Here is a 27585-nt window from a genome sequence, read left to right on the forward strand (position 1 = left end):
GTGTCGTATGGTCAGGGTGGGGCACGTTTAAACGCCCCGACGCCTGACGCGTGCGGAAGTACGCTTAGGAAGAACAAGAGGAATATAGGGTGTGCGAGTCAGCTCAACGTATTTAAACAAATTTCAACAATTTTTTTCTGTTTTATGATATATAATGATCAGAATGAAAATCGGAGGGAGGAGGAGAGGGATTAGAGGTATCTCATATTCAATACGTATTGTATAAAATGTGATAAGCATGCTATATCACATTTTTCTTGTTTTTTGGTTTTTATATTCCATAAATTGCACATGTTGTTTTTTATTTTTCTGATAACCACAGGTTTGTGTTGAAGATCAATGATTTGTCCGATACAGATAAATTTTATAGATATTATAATTAGCTTATAACATATCTTGTCGAGTAGAATGGTAAAACGGTGGTAAAGTCTTACGCAGCGTTCTTGCGCTCACTGACAGCCACCCACGCATCTTTATTGCCCTCTCCGTACTCACATCTCTCTTTCGTTGCTCCCCTCCATAAAGTTAAGCACTCTAGATTCTCAGGCTTGAATGCGCACGCTCATTCTTTTTTCTTTTCATTCTTCACACTTCTTTATTTCTTTGCGCCTCGAATATATGTGCAAATGTCTTCTTCTTCTTCTTCTTCTTCTTCTTCTTCTTATTATTATTATTATTTATGACATGATATACGTGTTGTATGTGTGTGTTTCAGGATTGACACAATTTTGCCATTTTCTCTCTTTCTCTTTCTTTAGTTTTCACCTCGGTCTATTCGATCTATTCGTTTATTCTCTTTCTTGACGGAATTTGGCGGTAGAAAATGTTGTATGTGCATAGCTTCAGCCAAGTTTAGCCACGCGAGCAGCCCCTGATCGCGACTCCGAGAACGCACCGCCTGCGCACTGCGCTTGTGAATTCAAACTGCCTATAGTCGTTACACACTACATTCTAAAAACATGTGCACGCATATCAATGAAGCTAATAACAACGTGGGGGATCGTCTCATAACGACTCGAATTCTGTCCTTGAGACATTTTTAATACCATTCAGGGAGAACTTTGCGGGGGACTTTGTTGGACTTGAAAAACATCTTCATATTCTAAGGTTTCATAGATATCTCATACACTCGCGGACTACAAATAATTGCAATCTTCTATTTCTAAGCAATATATGAGAATGATTTTATCTAACTATTAACGTTTCAACACCGATTGTGATACTTGTATGCCGTCCGGTATTATTTCTCCAGTAGTAATTTATACGTATTAACGATACACAGCTTTAAGTGTAATGTTTATTTTACACCGCAATTAATCTACATCAGTTTTCTGAAAGTGCTTTACGTATCTATTGTCGGAATCAATAAGAAACGAACGTTAATGATTACGGTGCACGCAAGGAAGTGAATACCATTCCGCACTTTCGAAGCCAAGAACATTGGTATAATCATGAAGAAGGTAGGTCACGCATGAATCATCGAGTTTCGTCCAAGATGCCGCATAGCGACGCATCTATTTTAAGATTTTGTGAAATAATCTCGGTCGAGATGACGAGAGAATCTTTGCATTTGATGATGTTATGATTCAAATGCTGAAGACGAAAGTAACATACATACTACTAAGAGTATCGCGAACTTATATATTTTATCTATTATTGTGTTCTATTTTAGGTGACGACAACAATGGTCATCATTAAAGAGCGGCGATGCAATTGAAAATTGCATAGACTCACTGTAAAATTCCTTTAAGTTGAAATAATCGATAAGTCGATACTTTGTTTCGCAAAATCGATATTATTTTTCATCCGTAAATATTGCATATATACGTATGCGTTATATTCATAATTTTACACATAAATTAATATTGTTATTTTATTAGATAGGCGAATTCTCATTAAATACTCACCGTTCTTTCTGCTATGCACTCCATCGCAACTATGCAATGAGGGTTTGGTATCCAAACATGAACTACCGATGTTAGTTCCATTTTTTGTATAGATAGTATTTAATTCACGCTCGATATAATTTGTTATCTGCATTGCATCAAATTCTCTCCCTGCGTTTTCGCAATTGTTTCCTTCTATGAAACTGTCATATAATTTAATGATAGTTTGATAATAAAACTTGGTGAATTGCATTAAATGATCGATTCAACTACCTGTAATCTGCAGTCAATCCGAGATCGTAAAAAGATTCATACGGTTGCTCGCGATTTGTCAAAGTCAGTTTAACATATTTGTCTTGCGATAAGAATAGGTCTTTTAAAGCTACGTATTTTGGTAAATCCTGTGGAAAACGTTCGAGTGTGCATTCCTTTTGATCGTGGTGAGTGCTGCGTATGAATGATGGTGCGCCTGTAATTAAATAGTAATACCGTTTGGAAAGTGTAATATAATCATTTGAATTTTTATTATACATTTAACTGACAAGTCGCGGAGAAAACGGATTAACACTCTCTCCACAAATAAGGTCGCTTGTTTTTCTTCCGTATATTTTTGGATTGCCGACTCACATTTTCCTCCACATTCCACAAGATTACTTTACCATCTATTTTCATACCAGATGATCTCTGTTTTTCATGTAAGAAATGAATCTCGAACTTTATAATATCTATTACAAGAGATACAAAATTTTATCATTTATGTGCGAGATGATGTAATATTCTAATCGCTATAATAGTTTATCTATTGTAGTATCAATAAGAAATTATTTTTCTTTTCAATCATAAGTGCTCGAAGTTATTTGAAAATATTATAATATGTAGTTTAAATAGGTATAGGGCAATTTTACGAACATTTTTTAAAGAATATTTAAATATAACAAAAAATAATATAGCGACATACTGTTAGAGAATTACATATTTAACTATTAACATACAAAAGAGCATTTCTTTCAAAACACAAGAAAAGTCCTTTCTCACAATTTCTGTAATTAATAATTAATACTGCAATTAATTTGAAATTAAATGTTTAGAAAAAATTTTATCAGACTTTTGCTATTTGTGAAAGATTATTTGCAAAAAAATAACTTGTAAAAATATAATGTTTATATACAACATTTTGACCCTGTTTACTTTATAAATAATCAGAGGCTTACCTTAGATTTCTGTTCATCATCAATGCACATCACAATTGTAAACGCCGAAAAGAAGACAATTACAAAGGCAGAATAAAAAAGGAAGGAATATAGGCAAGAATGTGAAATAATTTATTAAACCATTTACCCAAGTATAGATAGAGAAAGCATATATTTATTTACATACATAATATATAAGTATTATTGTGAATTCACGTTGAATAGCGAGATTAATAAATAAGAGTTAACCCCTTGCGATGAGAAAATGTATTGTATTAAAATATCTTATTTTTAAATTGTCTTCTGTTATTTATTACATATTGAGAAGTAATCATTTACATAACTTACAAAACGTTGAGCTTTCATGATATTGTTCAAGAAATGCTGTTTTTTTTATGACTGTATTGTTTGAACATGCTAAATGCGTAAATTATCTCTGCCAACTATTGACGCAAGGAGCTAATAGCATAGCGATTTATAGCATAGCCGTACATGCCCCGTAACAGATCCCATATTCCGTCTAGCTATTAAATATCTTCTCTGTTTAAGCAAAAACAATTGACATAGAAACTTGTAAAAACTACAAAATAAGAAGCCTCATCTAGAATGATTGAGTATTCTTATTGCATTTATTTACCATTTAACAATAAGTAACTTTCTCTTATCATAATGTTTTTAGGTAATATGACTAGTTCCAACAATATCACGCACATGATGCATAAATAGAGTAATTTAATATAAGTAAAATCATCTTAATATTAAGCTTTGGATTGAAACAGGAAATTGCTTTTATTTTCTATTTTATAAAATGCTTTATTTTCAATCATTACCTTCGACAAAGTTAGTTTTACGAAAAAAATCTTGTAATTCTAATCTTGTTGTAACAATGTTGGCAAGAAATAATTAGTATACTTAAAGATAAGTCGAAAATATAATATTTTAATATTTAGAAAGTCACAATACTTGAAACAGATAAGACGTTAGACAGAGAAGAAATAAAGTATGCAAGAAAAGCTTTTCTTAACTTGTCCAATGGCACAATTAAAATATGTAGTTATGCATGTTGTTTGATAAGAAGGTCTTTGCGTTTTTTATTGCGTTTCTTTCGTTATCCGCTCGTTATAATATTGACTAGCTCGATTTAGTGTTGACTAGCTTTTGCCAAAACGTTAATTCGAACATTTGAATAAAATGCAATAGAAATAATTATGCTCATTGAGACAATGTTGATCCATTTTTGTCCTATCCTTTAGCATGATTAGTAGCATCACTTATTTTTATTTCTTTATATTACGACAAAAATTGTTGTTTATCCCCGACAAAAAGCAAGAGCCATACCAGAAGAGCCATTTTGACATCGAATTATTCGCTTATTTTCAATTCGTTAAAAATTTGTAAAAATTTTTTCTCGCGTAGAAAATACAGTGTGTCGAGCATTATATATTCATTATTTCCTTCACCATATTAGTTTTTGGCCTGGGTAAATAATAATCGAATAATACGATACGATGCAAATCTCCGGCATCAGCAGACCGAAGTTAAGAATGAAATGTTCCACCACCTTTACATTTATTTGTCTCTCTTCTTACCAGATCCTTACGAAATAGGAGCATATATAGATCGTCTATTACCTGGAATCTCCAAGTTGGCAGAAGTTACGGTGGAACCTAAATTATTCGTTGCCGTACATGCATAAGTCCCAGCATCCTCTGCACAAAAAAAATCTACATAATTATCTAACAGAATTATTATCTTCTTCTGCATTTGAATATAATTAACTGTTTATTAAAATAGTTTTGTAAAAATGCAAAAATAAATTAATACTATTATTAATACTATTAATTTAATAGTAAATATTAAAAGATTACGGAGAAAAGATAAGCATCAAGTACAACTTGTATATCGTACCGGGCAAAGCTCTCATTATGGTAAGACGACAAACACCGTTTCTATATTGGACTTCGTGGCTCTTAGAATTTTCGACGATTCTATGGTCTTTTGACCAAAGAATATTGGGCTGTGGTTCAGCTTGAACGATACACTCGAATCTGGCTGGCTGTCCGCTTACTACCGCGATATCTTTTAGTGGCTGTAATAATGATAACAAAAATTCTTTTCTTAGCGTTATTTTTAATTAGAATTATTTTAAAGTTAATAAAAAGCATTTGACATTATTAATGTTATTAATTTAACAGTATTACCGTAATGAATGAAGGAGCCTTCTTCGGTAATATTTCGAGATAAGGCTGAATTATTTCTTTATTCGATGATACTCCGTTGCTAATCGGCCACGGTGAACCTGCGATTTTCGATGAAACTTAATGGAAGAATACTATTAATAGTATGTGACAATAAAACAATTTAAACGTGACAAAGTGATTCGTGCGCAATCTGATATAATAGCATAATAGCGAGTAGTTAGAGCCTATTGTTAGAGACTAAATAAATGTATAATATGTATTAGAATGCGTGAAAGTAAGGAGCCACCTAGTTTTAAAGCAATATTAAGCAGCATCAAGAAAAGTTCATTACACTTAATCATTATTTCCTAAATTACACTTTATGATATTGTAAATTTGTTAGAAAAATCTCGAGAAAAATCCGAGTGTACGAGGAAAGCAAGGGTGCAGTTTTAATGCCAATTACAATAGAAGCTATTAAAGCTATTTAAAAATAACGAGAGAATATTTAATAAATAGAAAGAAACAGTTTTACATTACAATAATATTATTGCAATAATATACAAAAACGATCAAAGCAAAGCAAAATAAAAAGTGCTGCAAAAGAAAAAGAATTGATAAAGGCAACACGCGTTCTCGATGACAGGTATGCAGGTACCTGCAGAATCCACGTTGCTAGGTGGTCCAGTAGCGCTACTCTGTCTTGGAGAGAGGCTTGGCAGGCTTGGACTAAGAGAAAGCGGACTGGGCGTTGTGCGATCCCATCTTGACGGTGACACAGAGCTAGGTATGACGAGACTTGGAGGTGTCATCGAGCTTTCTGTATCTCCCTTATTCGATTGCTTTTTATTGCGATTCTTTGTGTCTTCAGCTTCAGAAAATTCGCTTTCCGATGTCGGCTCCCATTTGACAGTCTTTGAGTTTCCGAATTTATTTCCTATCTTGTTTTGGCGGTTCAGAAATGTTGCTTTCTTCATAAAACCATTCGCTTTCTTTTCAGTGAACTCGTGGATTATAGGCACTTCTATATCGCTGGAACGTCTCTGTCCTTGAATGCTCTTCTTGCTACTTTCAATCGTCCTTTTACCCTCGCCAGGTAAAACGATACCGAATTCGTAGCCAAAATCGTACTTGAAGTATATGAGTCCAGTATCCGGATCAATTTGTTTTGTTCCTGTTCGCGCCAATGAGCATTACATGCTTGTATTACATCAATGTAATTTATTTATAAACTTATTCATGCACACGATATATTCTACGCTCATTGTCAGATTACAAGATCTTAAACTTATGTGTCGAATCAGAAGTGTGTGTGTGTGTGTGTGTGTGTGTGTGTGTGTGTGTGTGTGTTTGTATGTGTGGGGGAGCGTGTATTGTATTTTTATATCAATTGTATATACATATATGTTTAATATATACAAATCAAATCACGCAATTACAACGAGCCAAATCTATCTTTTAGAGTTTAGACTAATTGTAAGAAAGGTAATATTGGTATTACCGTGTTCGGAGACTCGCGACTCTTCTCTATAAGTTCTTGGCTCGTCACTATCGGTTATCTTGGAGTCGTTAGGATGCTTCAAAATCGGCTTACCCTGTTTCAAATCCGATTGGACACCACTCACAAACTTTTCGGTTTTTGATTTGAAGCTGCTTGTCATATCACGCATATGACGTGACGCGATGTCTGTGAAGATTTCAGAACTTTGTGTTATAGAACAAGGATTTATCTACTTTTTAAATGAAAAAAAAAAAAAAGAAAAGAAACTAATTGTGTAAGGAACATATATATATATATATATATATATATATATATATATATGTATGTATGTATATCCGATATAATAAAGAACGATTTATGAAACAAAAAGAAAAGGAAATTAATAAATCAGCCAAATAGAGAACAAGTGGTCGGCAAAGATATAAAGCGATAATTTTGAGTGCATTTGTCTACGATTGTCGTAAATAAAAATTATATCTACACTTGTATCAAGAACACATTGTGAAAATATTATGTAGCATTGATATTGCTCTTACGGCCCGCTGCTCTTTTTACATCGCTTCTCGAGATGAATCCGTATTCAGGTGGTGCACCAGGCTGCAAAACATTGCCATTCTTTCCGGAAGTTGTATGCTGCTGATATTTTTGGAAATTGATCTTTTTATCTGTATCTTCTTTGCAAATCTGCATCAATGACGTTGTCGGAGGACCGGTATCGAACTCCATCGGCGATACGATGTGTGTCTGTCTAACTGGTGCACTCAAAGATCTCGGACTTCTTCCCGTGGGTGGTTGAACTCTTCGGTAAAATGGTTCCTCTGTGTCACTATCAGCTGGAGCCCATTTTGGTCGAATTCTGCTTGAATCTACATCGCTCTCGTAATCAGATTCCCGGAATTGTCCTTGCACAAATTTTTTCGGTTTAGGTACATAATAATTAACCGTTTGCTGTTTCTGGACAGGTGTGGCATTGGTGTCACCGAACTTAATGATGCGACTTGTTTGCTCAACAGTAACAATCCTTCTAGCATTCTCCGTTGACTCGTCCATCCTCACGGTTTTCTTCGTCTCTGTGCCCATCGCATTTGTAAACGGCATGCTTGTATGTGCTTCGTAAAATTGTTGCTGCGGTTGAGGTGGCGCATAAGCGATTTCCGGCGGAGAGCCAGGTAAGAGAACCGTTTTCGGTTTTGTCGGTATGACTACTGTATGCTTGCGAGGCGAACTCGGCTCCATTGGTTTCCCTATATGAAAAGTTTGCCTGTGTGATCTCCATTCAAATCTCCTCTGGCAGTTCGAGAAAAGAGCATAACAAGAAGAATCAAGGGAAAATACTGGCAGAGTAGTAGCGGTCGGGTTTTACATGTCAAACGGATCTTATTAAAGTTAAAATAATCAAAACTTGACGAGTTTCGATCGTAATATTAAGTCTTAATTCAGTTTTCAATGTCACTTTCATAAATTAAATATTGGCGATATCTCGGACTTTTCTCGATCTTATGATGATAAAACCGGTTATAATGTGATAGCGAAAGACATGCTCTATGAAAAGTAGATTTATTATGAAGAAATGAACGGCGGCGATTGTAAAAAAGACGAAACTTAATAATCACTTTAAAATAAAATAAATGGCATGCAAAGCTAGACAAGAGAATATTGTGCTTGGATAAAGTTTGCAAGAAAGACTGTACATTGTTATCGTTTTATTTCTACATTATTTGCTATATTTATAACAGAATGATTTTTATTGTAATATGTTATTCTAACATAAATAACTCGCTATATATACATACATATATATGTAGATATATATGTATGTATATATGTATGTGTATGTATGTATATATATGTCACAATATTATGTTTATTAAGAAAGTAACGTAGTATTAAGTATTTCAATTTAAATATATTAATTTTATTAAGTAATACCTGAATCAGCAACACTAAATTTCGTGGAGCTACCCGTTCGGCATGACGATGTTCTGCCATCATAATCACTCTCGTAGTCGCTCTCGCGGAAGTCACCCTTCACTAATTTCGAAGGACCCGGAGAGCTTGACGGAATTTTTTCCGCTGGTTCCAACTTTCTGTGCAATTGGTTTATGGAGTATCCCGTCTCCTGCAAACAATATTTTGTAAAGACTTTTAATTTAATCTATAAAACGCTACAAAAAGGGAAAAAAGCACAAATGGCATACACATATTTATTAATACAATCTGATAGCTAAGTTAAAGTACATATTAAAATCTACAAAATATTTCACGATACTTATTAATAAATTTCTTAGGCAAGCATGAAAAGAAAAAAAAAACATTTGAAATGGCACACGGACACGCATCAAATCTCGAACCTTCATGGAATCGAATTTGCTCAGGCTACTGCTAGTTGTTGACGCATAGTTCTTCTCGAACGAGCTACGTTGTTGTTGAACAGCTTTGGGAGTCGTCTGTATACTACAAATAGGTGGTGAAACAAAGGAAGTTTCTTCTTTTCGTAAATGACCACTTTCGCCGTAACTATGACTTTCAAAGGATTTTGTTCGACTCTCAGTGCACGTAGTACGACTCTCCGTGTGAACCATTGTCGAGGGACCGTCGCGTTTTCCAAGAAATTTTTGCGTCGTCATGGATGAAGTCTTCTGCTGGAATGGCTCATCAGTGTCCGCCATATAACCGCTTTCTTGCTGAAAAACTTTTGTTTTGAACTTCGGAGATTCCGGTTTTTTGATAGAAGGAGATTTTGGCGCGGAACTCTTCGTGCTCGTCTGTACGTAAATCGGTGGAGAACCGGGTTTTAAAGGAACCGGACTTTGCTGTTGTTGTTTGAATTCTCTTTCGTGTCGTTTAAATGTCATTTTTCTCGCTGTTTTCTCGGAAGTTTCCGTGGTAATAAGTGATTTGGATGGTCCTGTAAATTGTGCAGGAGTCTCAAACTTGGAAGGTGGAAGTGGCTCGGGTTCGGTGGACCTTGGCCTCGGCTGTTTCGGAACAGGTGCTTCGACCTTTCGATAATGCGGTTCTTCGTTATCGCTCTCATAAGGTCTCCATTTTGCTTTCGGGCGGCTGTCGAAATCGGACTCGTAATCACTTTCGTGGCTAAAGGCACCTTTAAGGAACTTTGACGGAACTGGTGTCGAGAATTTGATAGGTTTTTTCGCTGGAATAGGCGGCGGTGTAACACGTACATCTTTCGGTGGAAGCACGGGTGGTTCTTCTACTTTCTTTTCTACTTTCGTGATATGTTCCAATACAGTTTTTTCTTTTGCAACGGGTGGTGGAATATATCCAATCTCCGGAGGAGATCCTGGCTCGAAAACGATCGAGTCCACTGCTGGCTCCATAAGACGATGTGATGTCGCGAGCGATTTCGAGGCTGGCACGAGGCTGACCTTCTTTACCAAACTAGGTGCTTTCAACTCTTTGTCTTCTGTCCAACGTTTTGAGCTGAAATCTTCAAATTTCTGTGTTGTTTCAGCTTTTTCCATGTTACATTCAGTAGTGTATTTTTCGAACAAAGCCTTCTCTTGCACAGTATTTACAGTATGATCGACTTTAATCGTCTCGGCGTTATAGATTATCGGGCCTAGTTTAGACGTAGACGGAGGTGCTTCCACTATCTTTTCAGTGAACTTTTCTTTGCTGCACCACGAGTGTTTTTCTACATTGGCGGACGATTCCGTACTAATCTTCTTTATTCCGCCTTGCGGTGTTTCCTCAATCTTCTGCTCAAGTTCTCTCGAAGAGCTTTTGTATTCATCAACAGGAATACTCCACTCGTACTTTTGAGTAGATTTGATTTGCGGTGGCCACGATTTTCTATTTGAATCTCCGCATTTTTTCGCCCAGGATTTTTCCATCGCCAGTGCGTCTGCAGATGGTTTTGGCGACGTAGATCTCAAAATCTCTTGATGACTAGAAGCAGCCGAATGACATCTATATTCTGATAGGTCCGTAGACACGTGCGATTTGGTTTCGACATCCGATGATGATGACCACGGTCTGATAGGAGAAGTACTTCTCAAAATAGACGTTGAAGTGCATTTCGATGGTTCTATCTTTTCTTCTTTAAAATATTTGCTTTCCTTCTTCTCGTATGTATCTTTCTTTACGCATGTCTCTTCAAATGTCTCTACGCTTGTTTTTTTCTTCTCAAGTTCAAATGGCGGTGGTATCGTAAATGCCAGAACAGGTTCCGCGACTTTGACAGGTTCTGGTACTTTTGATGTAGGAATAGATGTAGGAAAGATCTTTACACCTCCGATTGGAGCATCTATCGGAGAGAGTGTCTTATCAAAAGATTCCTGAAGCTGTTTTGCTTTGACGAATACATCGGGTCGTTTTTTTTTCATCTCTTCCGGTTTTGGCATGTAGCATATCTCGGGAGGTGGTTCCGGCACTAGATCGAAACTTTTCATCATCGTTTCAGAACTTATAGTCTGAATTTGCGAAATGGACGAATCAGAAGCTATCATTTTCTCTACAGTTTCTTGTACCTCCGTTGAGGGTAGCTTAGGAGTCTCGTATGGAAATTCAAATAGTTTATTTTCCACTCCGCGAGACGACGATCCTTGTTCTAACTTGGTAAAAATATCCTTGGCAGCTTTCTTCGCTATTTGGAACTCTGACGGTTTTGCTTCCGGTTTCTTCGCTTCTTGACAAACAGTTGCTCGTTCATAATTTTTGGTTAACTTTCCAACTTTCGCTTCTTGAATTTGTCCGTCTTCTGTCAGCTTAATCATTTCCTTTGGCCCTTTTGGCATTATCTCACTTTCCTTCGTAATAGACTCGAAGAAGCTCAATGCATCTTTCTTTGCGATCGTAGAAGTCTCTACGTTTTCATTATCGATCGTTGATCTTTCTTCCGTTGTCATTAACGGCTTCGTAACATCTCTTTTGTCACGGTCGATTTCCTTTGTCGCGATCGTTTGCTCGGTTCGAGGTTTGGACTCCACGATGGATGGAGTTTTATGTTCCAGTTTCATATGGAACTTCTGTTCTGACTTCGTTTCGGTTTTATGGGATTCAATTATAGATGAAATCGTTTCCGATTTACTAGTCTTTATTTCTGGTTCGTCGATCTTTTGCACAATGTCGTTTGCAGTCGATGCCAATGTTGTAATAGGTTTGGGCAATCCGACTAACTCCCACTGTCGGACCGCTGTCGTTGGTGTTTGTTCGCTCGTTGAAATGCCTGATGACATCTCTTCTCTTTTTCCCTCAGACTAAATGCAAGTTATATGGTTTTACAAGTGTTTAGAAACAGTAAATAGCATTGACTCAGAGAACATTAAACTTTATTCCCTTGCTTCATATTACTATTATTATGAAAATATTATAAAGCTTATTTATATAAAAAAGATAAGTTACCTGGACGGCACTTTTATCCTGAATATTTTCGTAAATGACAGTCTTATGCACCTCGACCATAGTATCAGGCTTCGGTTCGAAAACCGCAATATCAGCGATACTCTGCGCTTCGCCACCGGCGTTCGTCGCTCGTACCATGTATTTGCCAGCATCCTCTTCTTTGACTATAATTACACATAAGAGATTAATAAAACGAATTCTGTAAATGTAATACTAATAATTATAAGATGAGAGAGTAGTAGTTAAAATTTATTCAGCCACATGTGATGACTGATAAGAACATGGGAACAGAAATATACCTTTGTCCATAAGTAGTGCGTAGCAATTTCCTTGTTGAATAATTTTCAATTTTGGTGATTGTTCATTGATCGGCACATCGTTTTTATACCAACTGACTGTGGGTTCAGGAATACCAGTAATTTCTACCTCCATAATAACACGATCTCCTTTCTTTGCTACTTGGGCCTTGAGGCGCTTGCCGAAAACCGGAGGAAATATTGTTTCTAAAATTATACATAAGCAGCGAATTATTCTTACACATTGTATAAATTCTATGTACAATCCTCTTCCATTAATTTATATGTATACCGCGCCACTTACTTTTAACGACTAAGTCAGCCGTGCTACTAGCACTTCCAACGTCATTGCTCACTTTGCAGGTATAACGTCCAGCATCTTTCACATTGACATTCTTCAATTCCAATTTTACGTGATTGTGAGCATAACTAGTTTTTATGCTATCTTTCAATGTCAGTTCTTGACCGTTCTTTGACCATAGAATCGTCGGTGGTGGAAAACCTGAAATAAATTAAAAACAGTCGAAATGATGAAAAAGGTAACCGTACGTATATATTGACAAACAATCGCAATCTTCAAATATAAATTATATGATTTAAATACTCGTATAATGTGAAGCGCATACACTCACGCTACATACACTCACCATCAATGATACCTTCGAGAACTACATCAGTTCCTTGATCGACAATCATTCCTGTAATCGGTGAAATGAATCTTGGTGCTACCAGTTTTCGAGATGGTTTTTGAACTTGATTTGTCTTAACATCGTGTTTTACACCTTCCGTTTCTGCAGACACGAGAACGGTTTTCTCTTGTCTCATCTCGCCAGGCTGCTCTTGTATAATTTTTTCATACTCCTCGATCTTTTCAGACTAGAAGATTAATATTATTATTATTATTATTTTTAATTAATCAATATATCTATGTGTGCATTCACGATTTTGACGTAAAAATAAAACAAACGTAAGCTATTACTTTTACAAAAATGCCATCTCAAACAGATGTATTAAGTATATTTACCTGTACGACAGGTGGTGCTCCGTTTTCTGAAGTGGCCTGTTCGGAACTTTGCACAGTTGTTTTTGTGCATACGCTAGTAGGTTCGTGTCCAGATTGCGATGAAGTGGAAGTCACAGTGGATGATAAGAATTCTTTTTTCGTAGACATTGTTGAAGAATGTGTGACAGTTGATGACATTTTGGTTAACACTTGACTCTCACCACCACCTTCGTGACATGTTTTCTCGCTTAGAAAGTGTTTATCGCTACTGCTTGCAGGATGCATAATGCCTGTAGGAACTAACTCGAGCACTTTTTTGACTTCACTTGCGGCCAGCCTCACTGATCCACTATCTGGAAATTATTCCAATTATGTCAATAAAGCGATTACATTCTTCTGATGTATGGATAAATATTAATAATCAAATACACTTTGAGAGATATATAGCGATTGAGAATTATAAAAAATAAAGAACAATACTATATAACAACTCTATTTACGTTATTTCAAGTTTATCTTTTTATAAACCAGCATTATTATCAATATTATTATAATTATAATATATACTTATGTTAGTGTTTCTTTTTTATATTCTATCCGATTATTTAAACAACGGTTATTAAATTTATCAAATAGATACATAAAAAGAAATTATATTGTATACGAGAACAACTGAATTGTTTCCACGTAATTATACATCGAATTATGATTTACTTTTAATTAACATATATATTATATATAATATTCACTTTGTAAATGTAAGGTATCGAGAAATCAAGAGTACTGGAGCGTACCAACCGCACGGTCGAAATGCACCCAGCGAAGTAACGAAATACTTTGCCTCCGATCTCCGATCCACGACAGAAATAGTATCGTTCACCTAGTAATAGGTGAATCGAGCACTCGGCTGCAATATATAACCCAAGACCCAATTTATCGTTGTCATTCTATACTCTTTAATGATGCGCGCGATATCCGATAAGCGATATCACTTTAAACTTTTTCGTATACTTATATCTTAATTCTTCTTATTTATTAATTAGAAATAAATTAATAAATTCAAAAACCATACATCATTAAATTATTTTATAATCTTTTAAAATACTTTTTATTTTTGAATGTAAAAATAGCTAAATAAAATATTCTGATTTTATTGATTGATAGTGCAATATTTTCTAAAGTTTAATAGATAGATTTATTTTTGTATCGACAATATTATATAATAATAAGCGCACGTTACCGAAAATTATTCGCGAATATTAACGTGAATATTAACTGATATTGCTACAAAAATGTATTTATATTTTTCGAAAGACCAGATTGTGTGCCGAGTATTCGTACTGATAAAAATAACACGGTTTCTGCTTGCTCATAAAATAAGAGAAGAAGAGACGGGTGAAGAGAAGAATGACTCGCGTTTTTGAAGTATTCTTAAATTTTTTCTTTACAAAATATGATTCTAGATCTCTTTCTTTTCTACTATTTAATGCTTAATGTTTTGCGTACAGAAGAGAGAGAGAGAGAGAGAGAGAGAGAGAGAGAGAGAGAGAGAGAGAGAGAGAGAGAGAGAGAGAGAGAGAGAGAGAGAGAGAGAGAGAGAGAGAAGTTCATGTTGTAAATTTATATATTCAGGTCACGCTATAAATGCAACGTATGAAAGTAGTGGCAACTATACTTAGCAATAACAGATCAAAAATATTTAATTCAAAGCAAAAATAATGTTATCAAATTTCAAAGTAGCAGCTAGTATACTTATATGTTCTTTTCGATTCTGCGTTCGCTCATCGGATGGCTATTTTATCTATCGTTGACTGGGAATTTTGAATGAGCTACGTTGGACTGGGTAACGCGAGTATTAATAACTTGTGACACCGTTGCAATATTTCGAATATTATTTCCAACATTTCACACAGAGGAAAATGAAAGAATTAAATAATCATATTATCGCAATATTAGAAAATGAGTTGTTAATAAAAAGCAAGTAAAATACAAAGTAAAAATGTGCAAATGATATCAACTTACCAATTTCTACTTTAGCACTACAAACCGCTCTACCAGCCGTGTTTTCCGCTACGCAAGAGATAGTACCGACATGTGCATCTCCGACCACAGGAATTGTCAGAACTTGTCGATCCCCGCTAACGGAAACCAGAAAATCTTTCCCATGAACTGGCCGTTCGTTAAACAACCAATGAATCTATAAAAAAGAAATCTTCATAATAAAATACGCTGTTAATTAATCAAATAAAAAATAAGCACATTGAACACGTGTATACACGTGTATCAAGAAAAAATATGTACAAATCTTTACATTTCCGTTATATTCGATAATTTACAATTTTGATAAGGAGACGAGAAAGATGTTAACGAAGTACATGGTACCTCGGTGACAAGACCACAGTGCTTCGCGTCACATCGAAAGTTCCATCTTATGCTCCGCGGCGCGACTGCAATCGAGCTTTTCACATCAAGTATATTGTTCGCGTTTAAATATAACTCGTCGGGCACAAAATTACTTTTACCCCGTCCTGACAGGCCGGCCAACCTCTCATCTAGACTTTGTCAATGCAATACGTGGCTAATGCAAATTTTAAAACGCTAAGACTTCAAGCATCACAAATCAAGTGATCTTCTTACTATAACGTTTATTGTATGATACTTCAGACAATCTTATAATACAAATAAGTAGGATATAATATTCTATTAAGTTTGCTTCTTTATATAACGTTTGATATTTCTTACGTTTAGTATTAATTACGTTTAGTATATTCCTTATTGTCTATCTCATTAATTGTGATCAAACAAAAATCATATTATTCTTAATATTGTAGACTATGACTATAATATCCAACTCTTTAGTGCTTTTCTTTGTACACAATAATACTTATAAAGCTTACTTTATTAAGAACGGACATAATAATATTATCATTATGCTTACAAATTCTAAGAATGAACAAGTTTTTATGTCCACTAATTTTTTTAGCTCTATTAGGATTTTTCAGTGTAGCCGACTTTTAAAAAAGGCATGAAGATTTGTTTCATCATACGCGAGAACACATAAAAAATACAATATGTAATTTTTGAAAGAAATTGCCTTTAATTGCCTTTAATTTACCTTAGGAGAAGGTTTACCAGCGACGATGCATTCGAATTTTGTTGAAACTCCTTCGAGTACTTTTCTGTCCTGAAACGTTTCTTTAAATGTTGGTTGAATCAGTTTTTCTTCCATCTGGATAAATTCTTCGTTCCTTTTAAAATCACCAAGCGATTTCACAACCAATCTGGCGAAAGCTTTTGCCTCGCCATGTATGTTTATGGCTTTCGCCACGTAATTGCTCTTATCTTCCGGTATCGTTGATGAAATTTGTAAAAAGGCTGTTCCATCTTTTCTTTCTCCAATCTATTACGTTGTAACGCAATTTTACAAATATATATATATATATATATATATATATATAATAATTATTATTTCAGTAAACATTACATTAAATGCAATTTGTGCCAAATACAAATACGCTCACCAAAATCCTTTCATTATGAATCATTTCACCGTCATCCGAATACCATCTTAAATCAGGTTTAGGTTCTCCAATTACGACACATTCGAAAATTGCATTTTCGCCTTCAGCCACCAGCAAATCCGTAGGAAGTTTCACGAACTTGGGCACGAAACCTGCACTGATAAGGGTTTCGTCCTTTTCCTTCACTCGATCGATTACGTCCGAGATGTGAGATGCCGCTACAAATAGAAGAAAAAGTATTATGTATAAACATGAAATATTAAATTTTTAAAAGAATATAATTATACATACGCGTAATTGTTAATGTACACTGACTAGAAGCTTCACCACCAGAATTAATAGCAACTACTTTATAAACACCGGCGTCATCCAAGAAAGCTTCATGAATAATTAATGAACACCGATCACCTTGGAAGAGTAATTGGAAGTCTGACGACTCTTTTACAGGTTGTTCATCGTGGTACCAAATTACCTAAACAGTCACAAAGTTAATGGGAAAAGAAATTATGTATAAAGATGAAAAATTTCTGGGAACATATCTGTTATAATAAAGTTTACCTCCGGTTCAGGTTGACCTACAATCACGCAATCTAGCCTAGCTGATCGTCCTTCTTGAATTTTAAGATCCTGCAGAGGTAACTGAAATTTCGGGACTATTGGTTCTGTGTCGCTACAAACAAAATCGGATTTGCTGGTTTCATGGAGCAAACGTCCTTTCACAGAAACGGTACAAGCTACGGTGGCTTTTCCGATTTCATTACTGGCAGTCACCGTGTAAGATCCGGCATCTTTCGGAAAAGCTTCCGTAATGATCAGGCATGTTCGAGCACCGTCCGTTTCAATCTGATGGATAAATATATGGACAAATGATTACGTTAAATGATTATGTTAAATATATTAAAATAATTATAATGCCTCTTATCTTACTTTATGATATTTGCTTTCTTCAATTAGCTTTCCATCGTGAGTCCAAATTAATTCGGGAACTGGATCTCCATTAGCTTCGCATTCTAATTTCACTCTTTGCCCTGCCCTGGCCATAGCATTTGATAACGGTACCACGAAATATGGTTTCTTTGCGGAAATTTGCGCGGCTAAAATTACGTTATATTTACGTAAATAGAACAAGTATACATGTTTTTAATGCGTCATTACCAAAAAACATGATTAACAACATATCATTACGAGACTTACGTTTCACGTCTAAAGATGCAGTAGTAGACGACTGTCCCCATTGATTTGTTGCTTTACAGGTATACGAAGCTTTGTCTTCCAAGAAAACTTCGTCAAACTTCAAAACAGCTTCTCCATTATTGAAAGTAATAACATAGTCTGGCGAATTATCGATGTTGACATCATTTTTGTACCATTGGACCGTTGGGAGAGGATTTCCTTTAACAGTGCACTCTAATTTATGACAGCATCCTTCCCTCGCAAAAGAGGGCTGCAATTCTTTCAGGAAAACGGGGGCATTTGGTTGTTCTTCCGTGATAATTTCTACATTTAAATTCACATTTTTAATTTAACATAAATAGTCGATGTAGTAGATGTACGCTACTACTCTTAATAAAATTCGCATGTAAATCAAGTTACCTTTGACAGTGAGAGTGGCCGATGTTTCGACAGAGCCATGAATATTAAACGCCCGGCAAGTGTATTTGGCAGAATCCTCAGCAAATGTCTCTTCTATTTTTAAAGTACAAACGCCGTTTACATAAGTTGTTAAATAGTCTGGATTATTCAAAATCGATATTCCATCTTTGTACCATACTATTTCTGGTATTGGTTGACCAATTAAATGGCATTCAAAACTAAATTCTTTGCCTTCTTGAACCGTCGCATCACTCAAAGGAACTGTGAATTCTGGAGCTAATGAGACGATTTTGTCTTCTGTTTGTGCTTCTTTAGCATATTCGTCGCGTATCTCCTCAGATACGAGCTTCCTTGGTGGGCTAGTTTCCTTCCGAATAACCGGAACACTTTTCTCGACTTCCGTCTATAATTATAACGAGCATAAATTTTACAATTGTAGAATTAATAAATAATTGAGATACGCCGTTTAAAGTACCTTTTGAAGAATATGAATTTCTTTCGTTGTCACGGCGGAAGTAATTGTCTCTTCAATTATGGTTTGATCAGTTTGGGCGGAGACGGAATGAGAACTGGGAAGAACAATTTTTCGTGCTTCTCTCTCTTTTAATTTTTTCGCTTCCATCGTAGCTTTATCTAAAGTCTCAGCGGCAAGCTGTTCCGCAAGTTTTTTCGCGTTTTCCGCTTCCGTCTTTGCAGCTTCCGCCGCGGCCATCTCTATTTTAGCAGCTTGTAGCTTTTTATCAGCTTCTAGCTTCTCGATTCGCAGTTTCTCTCGGAGTTGTTCAGCATTCTGTAAATTTTGACTCAGGGTACGCAACTCGGAAGAAATGACTGCGAAGGAATCCAGCATTTGCCGATTCTCTACTACCACCTCGTTGAATTGCGGAAGTCTGTCTGTACCTAAAACATTACATTGCAAACAGATCATTTTTCACACTTATTTTATTTGTTTGGCAAGCACTTTCTCGTAAATATGATGCCGCTTTTACCGAAAACTATTGTCGATAATTGTTTCAGCTTCTCAATTCTCTTCTCCTGCTGCTCTTCACCAGGCTTTATATAAGCATCAATCTCTCGCAGTAAGTCGATGGCTTCTGCAGGCACTTTTACGGTTGTTGCCTTACGTGCAACAATTACTAAAAGTTTGCTACCTTCCCTAAACCACTGTTTAGCTTCTTCCAAGAGTACGAAATAGTCAATACTTAAATTCATTCTCTTCTTAATATCCCTAACGTATTTTATCAGATGATCCCATCTGTTTCGCAGAGATAAAATTTCATCCGTCACTTGTGGAGTTAATGGAACAATTGTTTCTTCTGTTTTTCTTACAAAAGTCTCAATTCTTTCTTCCAAAATCTAGTAACAAATATATAAATTAACATTAAAGTCTTTTCGTAATTTTATTGTAGTCTCGATTAGCTTAATAATATTATTTATACCGTTATCGTTTGTTCAAACTGTTCAAAGGCAGCCAGTGTCGCTTTCGATACCGATAAATTGTCACCAATTCTTCCATCTATATTTTTTAGTTGTTCGTGTAATTCACGTAGATCTGAATTAATCTTTTCGATGTCTTCTCTAAAAATGCAAAGACGTTGATGTTTTTCGAGATGACTTGACGTTTCGGTTTGGAACGATTCGAATTTGACCCTCGTGGAGTCTATCGTGCGTTTTAGTTTCTCGATATCTTGTGTTGCTGATTCTAGCGGCTCCTGTAGTCTGATATTGTCGATTATTGTTTCAGATTTTGCACGTACTCGTAGTAAAGATTCCGTAATAAATGTCTTTAATGTGTCAAATTTGTTTAATGAACCATTTACATCAATCAACTTTGTAGAACTTGATGCATGTTCAGCTTCTTGCTTTGCTTCTTCAATTTTACGCTCGATCTTGAAAGCGACGAAAAAAGAATAATTTACATATTTCAAGACATACGTATGGTATGAGTTAAATAGCGTTGTATATCGCGTTAAATGCGTATTTGAAAATCTGTCTTACCTCCTTGAGATACTTAAAGATAGAAATTAAAGATTCTAATAATATCTCGTAATCATTGACGATAGTGTTCACCTTTTCATGCATTTGCACAAGTCTCTCTGAGATTTGCTCGACTGCTTTAGCTTCACCTAATTTCATTAAATATTTTAATTAAATATGTCTCGTTAAATGTAACATATAGCACAAATATGTTCTGCAAATGGTTACCTCTCTCAACAAATACTTGAATGCATTTGATTCGAGCATCCAGTTCTTCAAGAGCTTTGTTCAATTCAGATAGAACCCGTTTTCTTACATCTTCCAAATTATCCAAAATATCAATTATTCTGGAAGATCGTATTGTTATCACTGGATACAACGTTGTCTCAAGTTTTGTAATCCACGCTAATGTCTGCAGTAGAATAAATCAATGTGAGACAGTGAGAGAGTGAATTGAGTGAGTGAGCAAGCGAGATATTAATAAATGGTACTTTTACGAACATTTTTCTATGCTTTCTTTCTTGTCTTATTTTAAGGAATTATTTTATAAAATAAATTAAAAACAGATGCTACACAAGTAAACTTAATATAAAAAAGATAAAAGGGATTGTAAAAAAAAAGAACGGAACAGAAGTACAAAATTTGACAATATAAATTAAAAATCACACCTTTGTACATTCTTCTACTTTTTGATCACATTCCATTCGCCTTTGTCTCATTATTTGGACAGTAGTCTGCAATTTTTCCCATGACTCTGTCATAACCAATTGTCGATTGGCAAACTTTTCTAGAAGAGTTTGAACACACAGACAAGCTTGCGATACATCGAGATAACAGTCATCAATCTGCAAGGAAAGAATATAGATGCAATTTTTTGTATAATACCTTAAAGTTTCTTGAAATAATAACAATAAATTTTTAAAATTAAAGAATACTTTATGAGCTGCTTACATTGTTTGCTTCATTGAGAAATGCTTTCGCATGATTATCGACTTTTTTGTAAAAAGACTCAAAAGATTTCCATCTATTTTCTAGTTCATTAAACATAGCCTCATCTAATACATTATCATGCTTTTTCAATTCGTTATCGATAGAATCCATTTCATGAGTCAATTTTTCCACAATCTCATAAAACTGTATATAAATGATACCCAATTCGATTCTCTTTACCATTGCAATCTTTGTTTTCGTCCATTCGTCTTGAAGATTTTTTATTTTTAATTGTAATTCGTATTTCTGTATTTCGTCCAGGCGTTCTATGATTGGAAGAATTTCCAATTCTAAATGATCTACTTCCTCACTTTTATTTTCCAATTCAGCTAGCAATTGACAATGAACTCGACGAAAATCGCATGCCATTGCCAAATCGCTGCCCATATCTTGATGTTTTTGAAGAAAGACTTTGGCAGTATTAGTTAGCCAAGCTTGTAATGCGTCGTGCTTATCTAAAAATGTAGCGAGTATTCTCGAAACCTCCAAATTTTCATCTTTATGAGCCGTACATCGTTCCATCAAACAAAGTTTGCGATTCTCCAATTTTTCTATAGTATTCCTTACACCCTATGAACATAGCATACATATATTTGATACTATATAATTCAGTCGTTATATTATTTTATCTTTAAATAAAATATCACAACAAATAATAAAGACTTACTGTGGAATGTCAGTAACACAGTAAAAAAAATTAGTGAACAGACGATTTATAATTTGTATATATTTAGTGATGATAGCAGCTTAATTTTAGCATATAAATACAATATTAATTAATCGACGGATCTGACCTCGGCACCAGGCGCTTCTCTTCTCGTGATATCTAGCAGCGTATATCCTTCTGACAATGGCTTTGAAGTTATGTCTTCTATCGCAGCTACGGTCTCCGCATGAAAACGTGCGAGTCGAGCAGAATAAGAAGGATACTCCGTTGCCATCAACTGAATTTCCAGCTGGTCCAGTTTTGTGATAGCCTGATTACATTGATTGCATTGAATATTAAGCATTCAAGTTTAAATAGATATACGTGACTCAATTAAATTATGAAAATATTACATATTTCACTGTGATTAGTCCACTATATATAGATTAAAAACTTGGAAACACTTACCGATTGTGCACAATCGAAAAATGCTATTGACCTATTTAACAACATATTGTATTGATCTAAATCGTTGATATAATCGGCAGCGGTGCTAAGAATCGCATATGCCTGTTCGGTCGCTTGTTCGCCTGCAAAGTGTCCCGATGACACTAATCGTTCGGTCGATTTGGTTATTTTAATGGCCTTATCTTGAAACTCCTAGAAAATATTGAATTCTTTTCTTTTGAAATAACACATTACTGTGTATAATATATACATGCATACTATACAATGCTTCTCAAAGATCAAGAGAGTAGAATATATCTAGTTATATATCTAACATGTAGTTAGTATGTAAGATTAGTTAAATTGATTTCTTTTCGAGTACCTTTGCTTCGACTTGCAACTTTTTTAATTCAAAAAGAAGCAGCTCTACGCTATATACAGAATCTCCCAATTGATCGCAACTACCCTCCAATGCAGCGATTCTGTCATTGAGAATTTCCTCGAGATCACGAAGATCAGTTGCGAGCAGCGCGAGAGCAAGACATTGCTCCAATTGAGTTTTTCTGTTACGAAAAGATGTCTCGATCAGCCGCCTTCTATCGTGAAGTTCTTCCAGCCATTTTTCAACTCGCAACACAGCTACCAAAATATAATATTCTTATGTATAAAAAGTCTTAATTTTATGACAGAGCGAGCTAGCTAAGTTGATGAGCAAATAATTATTTGCAGCTATTGAATAAACATTTTAAACATAAACAATAAACATACCATAATTGGCTTCATCTTTAATCGTATCCGGCCTAGAATCTAAAGTGCCTTCGTTCACCAATTCCTTGAGTCCATCCAATAATGCCTTACCCTCCCGCAACGCACCCATCAACGCTTCCAACATATCTTTGCGAAGATCCTGGATCTTCGATAGAAAACTTTTTACTGCTTCTATCTCGATCGGTAGTAACGTGTCGTTACATGCCATTTCCAACGCCTCCATACTTTCTCTACATTCTGCCGCGCGACTATTAAAAAAAAATCTATTTTATTAAATAATTAATTTAAAGTACAAATCATATATGCTTAATTAATTACATTATATACCATTGAAATAATACATTTCGGTCGAGTATCTCCTTACGACGTTCTAAAAGTTGATTTACATCACGCCATGCCTGACCTAATGTCTCCGCCATGGCAGTGTATACTTCTGCTCTTGGTCTCTGAGTCGCGATTAATTGATCAGCTTGTCGCAATAATTCTTCCACCGGGCTTTGTTTATTCTGATTATAACAAAGTTTTAATTAACGAAGACTTTAAGCAATGTATATTTAATTATATCTAATACAACTTTTACACATAATTTAAAATTTAGCTTGGTACTTAAAACTTCACCTGTAATCGAAGTAACACTTGATCGTGCGCGTTCGAGAGTTCCGTGGCTTCTTTTACGGAAGCACCAAGTTTCGTTAATTCTGGTTGTAACTCGAGTATTTTCAGTTTTAGCCATTCGCCGCTCTAAACAAAAACGATCCGATAATAAAACATATAGTAATCAAACCAGATACCAACCTTCCGACGGTCGATAAACGAACATAGCTAAATTGAATATTATTATAATATATAGCGCGTTCTTTGTGGAATTGTCATTTTCGTAATTGATAGAATATTGTATCCAATATTTTAAATAATTGTAGAGTACAATAAACTACAAAGAGAGAAAATGTCAAAAAATATTTGCTCATTTATGCCATGCAGCAATATAAAGATTGTTTCAACTCAAATAAATTTCGAAATCATCTAACAGTAACTCATGTATATAATGTCGTAAATCAAATTCAGAACCGAGATTTTTTCCTTTAACATAACATATTATTAAAAAGAAGAGATGGAAAATGAAAAACGAGTGTAGACAGAGATCGGTCCTCCAGAGTTCATCGACCTCATGAGGTTAGGCCGCAGAAAGGAGCAAGATATGTTTCCATTTTCATCTTTGGCATACTGCCGAATAACTACGTTTGGATTGACCATTTCTCTCTTCTGGTATATATCGCCACTCGAGCGATAAAATTATTTCTTTCTTTTTAAGCGTGGGTACGCGAAAAGAGATGTAGTATTTTATAATAATTTTTTTAAAGATATCGAAATAGTTGACGAAACGCAATTAGGGAATACTCGACACATTTGTTGAAAATTTGAGAAATATTTTCATGTTGTATTATAAGAAAAAAAGATATGATTCGTGATTTATAGTCAGAGTGAAAGCGAGTCTTATGGCCAACAGCTCAAGTTGAACGTCAAGTCACGTGTATATATACAGATACGAAGAAAAACTTTACGCGTTGTGAAATAACTCATGTGATCAAACGTGACTATATTTGGCATATGCTAAAAATTGGACTGGGCAACTCGATTCGATAGAAGATAAAAACTCAATATAATTTATATAGCAAAAAATATTATCCAACGACAAAAATAATTGAATTAATTGCGTTGTTTTATTTTCTTAGGTATAATTTGTTGAACATTTTTTTATATCTAATAAACGCGACATAAAACAACGTGCAATACAAGTACTTGGTAAATTCTCATGCTCTTGGCGATGTTATATAGTAACTACATCGTAACGATATGTCCACGTATGTCTAGGAATCCCTACGTAATATTTCCTCTCTTATTGTTAGTTTGGACGTAAAAATACTATCGTCAGATTGTAGGTACGATATAGGCGAATAAGGTACGGTAATACGGTAAAAGGAAGAATCATGCCACTCGTCCGGGCCACTGAGCCGGGCCAGGTTGAGTCCAAGCTGCCTCGAGCCGTCTCGCACATATATATAATACCGGTTTGTTAGATTATACGAGAGTGTGCGGATCCATGCCACGAGAGATCTCTCTTGGTTCGATACGAGTTCACCGATTACCCAATCTATTTATCAATTAGTTTTGCAGGATCCTGGATCCATTATCTAGAGTTTAGTATAATTTAAATTGTAATTTATATTAGGATAAAAATTTATAAGCATAAATATTTCTTGTCTTTCAAATCGTATAAAATTAAATATTTAATTTTATACGTTATTAAAATATTGATTTTATTTTCCGGCTTTCTTCGCTTGAGAAATATTCAAAGTAATAAAGATTTAAATTTGTAATTAGTATAAAGTGGAAACGGAATGCTTAAAATGTAACTTGCATGCCATGGATTGTGTGATCGTGATCCTAAATACTTCAGAATCCACCGTAATGTATATGCAAGATGGGTTTATCTGATCATGGTGGTGTGTAATGGGAGTTACTGTACCTAGCGGTTAAATTTATCCTTCGTGGAGTTTCGGGAGACTCGTTTTGCTCAGCGGATACCTAAAACGCTTACGGTTTCGAGAGGACTCGGAAATAGCTATAGACCGAAGCAACCGAATCCCGAAATATCTACACCATAGTGTCATATATGAAATCGCAATGGAAGATTTATTCTTTACTAACAATAAGAATTATTTGAATTAAACAATTTAAAGGCTACCTTAAATTATTTCGTTGTTGTCTTTTTCAAAAATTTCAAGTAAAATTAATTGAAATTACTCGCGTGACGGAACAAGACCGCGTAACAATAAAAAGTATATAAATATTATTATTAAGATGCAACGCATGTTTCTTACTTGAAGTAAAGCGATTACTACACGCGTTTCTCCGCTTTGCACAGCTATGGTACTTATAGTGGTAGTTGGCGAGATGATTTGTTGCGGCGTATCCTCGTCTCTTTGCAACACTATTCCTGAATTCATCTCAACGGATCCTTCAGGATGCACGTGTGCCTCCATCGAGTCAGGACCGTCCACCATCATCGTTAATTTTATCTTTTGTGCCATAATCAAAATGTTTCAGATATGTGTTAGTAGACTAGATGACTCTCAGTTATACTCGCGATATAATTACGTGGCGAAATACTCACTGGATATTGATATATGTTACGAGTTGTGCAATATGACTGATAATATAGCTGCTGAAAATTAAGAGAGTGTTACGCGACGTTATAGTGATATCATACGTTTTGACCGGACACAGTGACTTCAATGCCTGGGGCTAAATATATTACAGTGACGTACGTCGATCTAAAACGCGACACAATAAACACCTAGCTCATCGATATTTTCAAAGATTTTACAGAAATATCCATATATTTAACATATTCTTTAGTTGGCGCAATTGTCTTCTGTGACTGTGACGTTATTTTTGGCACTTCACCAAAAGTGCTCACGAAAATTCCGTAAATATACGATTGTAGGATATGATTATATCTGTGCCGCGCCAAATCAAAGATATATCTCGTAAAACTTTCTTTTGCGTTCGACATTTTGTAAATTCTTGTCTTGTCAATTTGCACTAATTTCTTAAGTACAAAGTCAGAATATTTCTTGTACGCAAAGAAAGAATAATTTTAACAATTTGTCAATTCACAATGAATTAAGTTGTAATGGATAAAAAAATGCTTGCATACTCTAAAATATCCGGTTTCTCTCTTTGATATAACATATTAATACTTTATGTAGATATCTTTATACGGTGACGTCATCTACGGAGACGAACAAATGGTAGAATAAAACCGGACTGACTGGTAGCGTTCTTTCAACGACTAGTACATTACGGTAAAAATTATGTGTAACCGAAGATGATCCGATAGACGATAGAAAAATCAATCGATGTTGTGAAAAGTTTCTTTATATATTTCTTTATTATATTAAGGTAAGTTTATGATTTTCCCTTTTCTATTACGTTAGAGAACTGTTTATGTATAAGCACATAATTTGATTAACTCTTCACATGTTAAAGAAATTCCTTGATTAAAAAATATAAATGCTCGGCAATTAGTATAAATTTGTAGCATTAATGCATAATTATGAATTATCTATTTATAATTTAATAGATATGTTTGACAAGTTTTCATTCTCTTATGTAGTTTAAGTTGAAAAGATGGAAAAATTTTCTCACTTAATTTT

At 34.9% G+C, this 27585-nt stretch overlaps 2 protein-coding genes and 1 long non-coding RNA gene across 7 annotated transcripts in view; 1 reads left to right on the top strand and 2 right to left on the bottom strand.

Moving 5' to 3' along the window:
* Positions 1-1193, bottom strand: part of Sls (sallimus) — an 83908-nt gene extending 82715 nt beyond the window's left edge. Inside the window, exon 1 of the mRNA XM_071704761.1 lies at positions 496-1193. The gene's annotated coding sequence lies outside the window, so the exon portion shown is untranslated. The remainder of the gene's footprint in view (positions 1-495) is intronic.
* On the top strand, positions 46-3372 carry LOC139771761 (uncharacterized). The gene is made up of 2 exons (XR_011717976.1): positions 46-197; positions 1673-3372. It is a non-coding gene; the product is annotated as an uncharacterized lncRNA (long non-coding RNA).
* LOC139771758 (uncharacterized) overlaps positions 3230-27585 on the bottom strand; it is a 32248-nt gene continuing 7892 nt past the window's right edge. For 3 of the 5 annotated variants that reach the window (XM_071704773.1, XM_071704774.1, XM_071704775.1), the window contains 36 exons: positions 26541-26591; positions 26248-26445; positions 23984-24106; positions 23684-23871; positions 23366-23613; positions 22980-23236; positions 22619-22810; positions 22299-22481; positions 21466-22074; positions 21183-21359; positions 20743-20926; positions 20536-20663; positions 19977-20426; positions 19527-19893; positions 19013-19437; positions 18538-18940; positions 18139-18441; positions 17872-18038; positions 17503-17787; positions 17236-17416; positions 16945-17162; positions 16539-16823; positions 15446-15620; positions 13445-13776; positions 13068-13296; positions 12725-12922; positions 12424-12627; positions 12125-12288; positions 9109-11979; positions 8687-8876; positions 7294-8001; positions 6758-6943; positions 5915-6430; positions 5278-5393; positions 4985-5165; positions 3230-4785 (listed from right to left, as the gene is read on the bottom strand). In XM_071704773.1, the coding sequence (XP_071560874.1) occupies positions 4673-4785; positions 4985-5165; positions 5278-5393; positions 5915-6430; positions 6758-6943; positions 7294-8001; positions 8687-8876; positions 9109-11979; positions 12125-12288; positions 12424-12627; positions 12725-12922; positions 13068-13296; positions 13445-13776; positions 15446-15620; positions 16539-16823; positions 16945-17162; positions 17236-17416; positions 17503-17787; positions 17872-18038; positions 18139-18441; positions 18538-18940; positions 19013-19437; positions 19527-19893; positions 19977-20426; positions 20536-20663; positions 20743-20926; positions 21183-21359; positions 21466-22074; positions 22299-22481; positions 22619-22810; positions 22980-23236; positions 23366-23613; positions 23684-23871; positions 23984-24106; positions 26248-26445; positions 26541-26591 (11805 nt within the window). In that variant the 3' untranslated portion in view covers positions 3230-4672. The remainder of the gene's footprint in view (positions 4786-4984; positions 5166-5277; positions 5394-5914; positions 6431-6757; positions 6944-7293; positions 8002-8686; positions 8877-9108; positions 11980-12124; positions 12289-12423; positions 12628-12724; positions 12923-13067; positions 13297-13444; positions 13777-15445; positions 15621-16538; positions 16824-16944; positions 17163-17235; positions 17417-17502; positions 17788-17871; positions 18039-18138; positions 18442-18537; positions 18941-19012; positions 19438-19526; positions 19894-19976; positions 20427-20535; positions 20664-20742; positions 20927-21182; positions 21360-21465; positions 22075-22298; positions 22482-22618; positions 22811-22979; positions 23237-23365; positions 23614-23683; positions 23872-23983; positions 24107-26247; positions 26446-26540; positions 26592-27585) is intronic. The other 2 variants (XM_071704771.1, XM_071704772.1) reach the window with 2 other exon arrangements.

This window comes from Temnothorax nylanderi, unplaced genomic scaffold (genome assembly GCF_030848795.1).
Source record: "Temnothorax nylanderi isolate EJ_2023f unplaced genomic scaffold, tnyl_v1.0 TNYL_tig0044_pilon, whole genome shotgun sequence".
Classification (NCBI taxonomy): domain Eukaryota; kingdom Metazoa; phylum Arthropoda; class Insecta; order Hymenoptera; family Formicidae; genus Temnothorax; species Temnothorax nylanderi.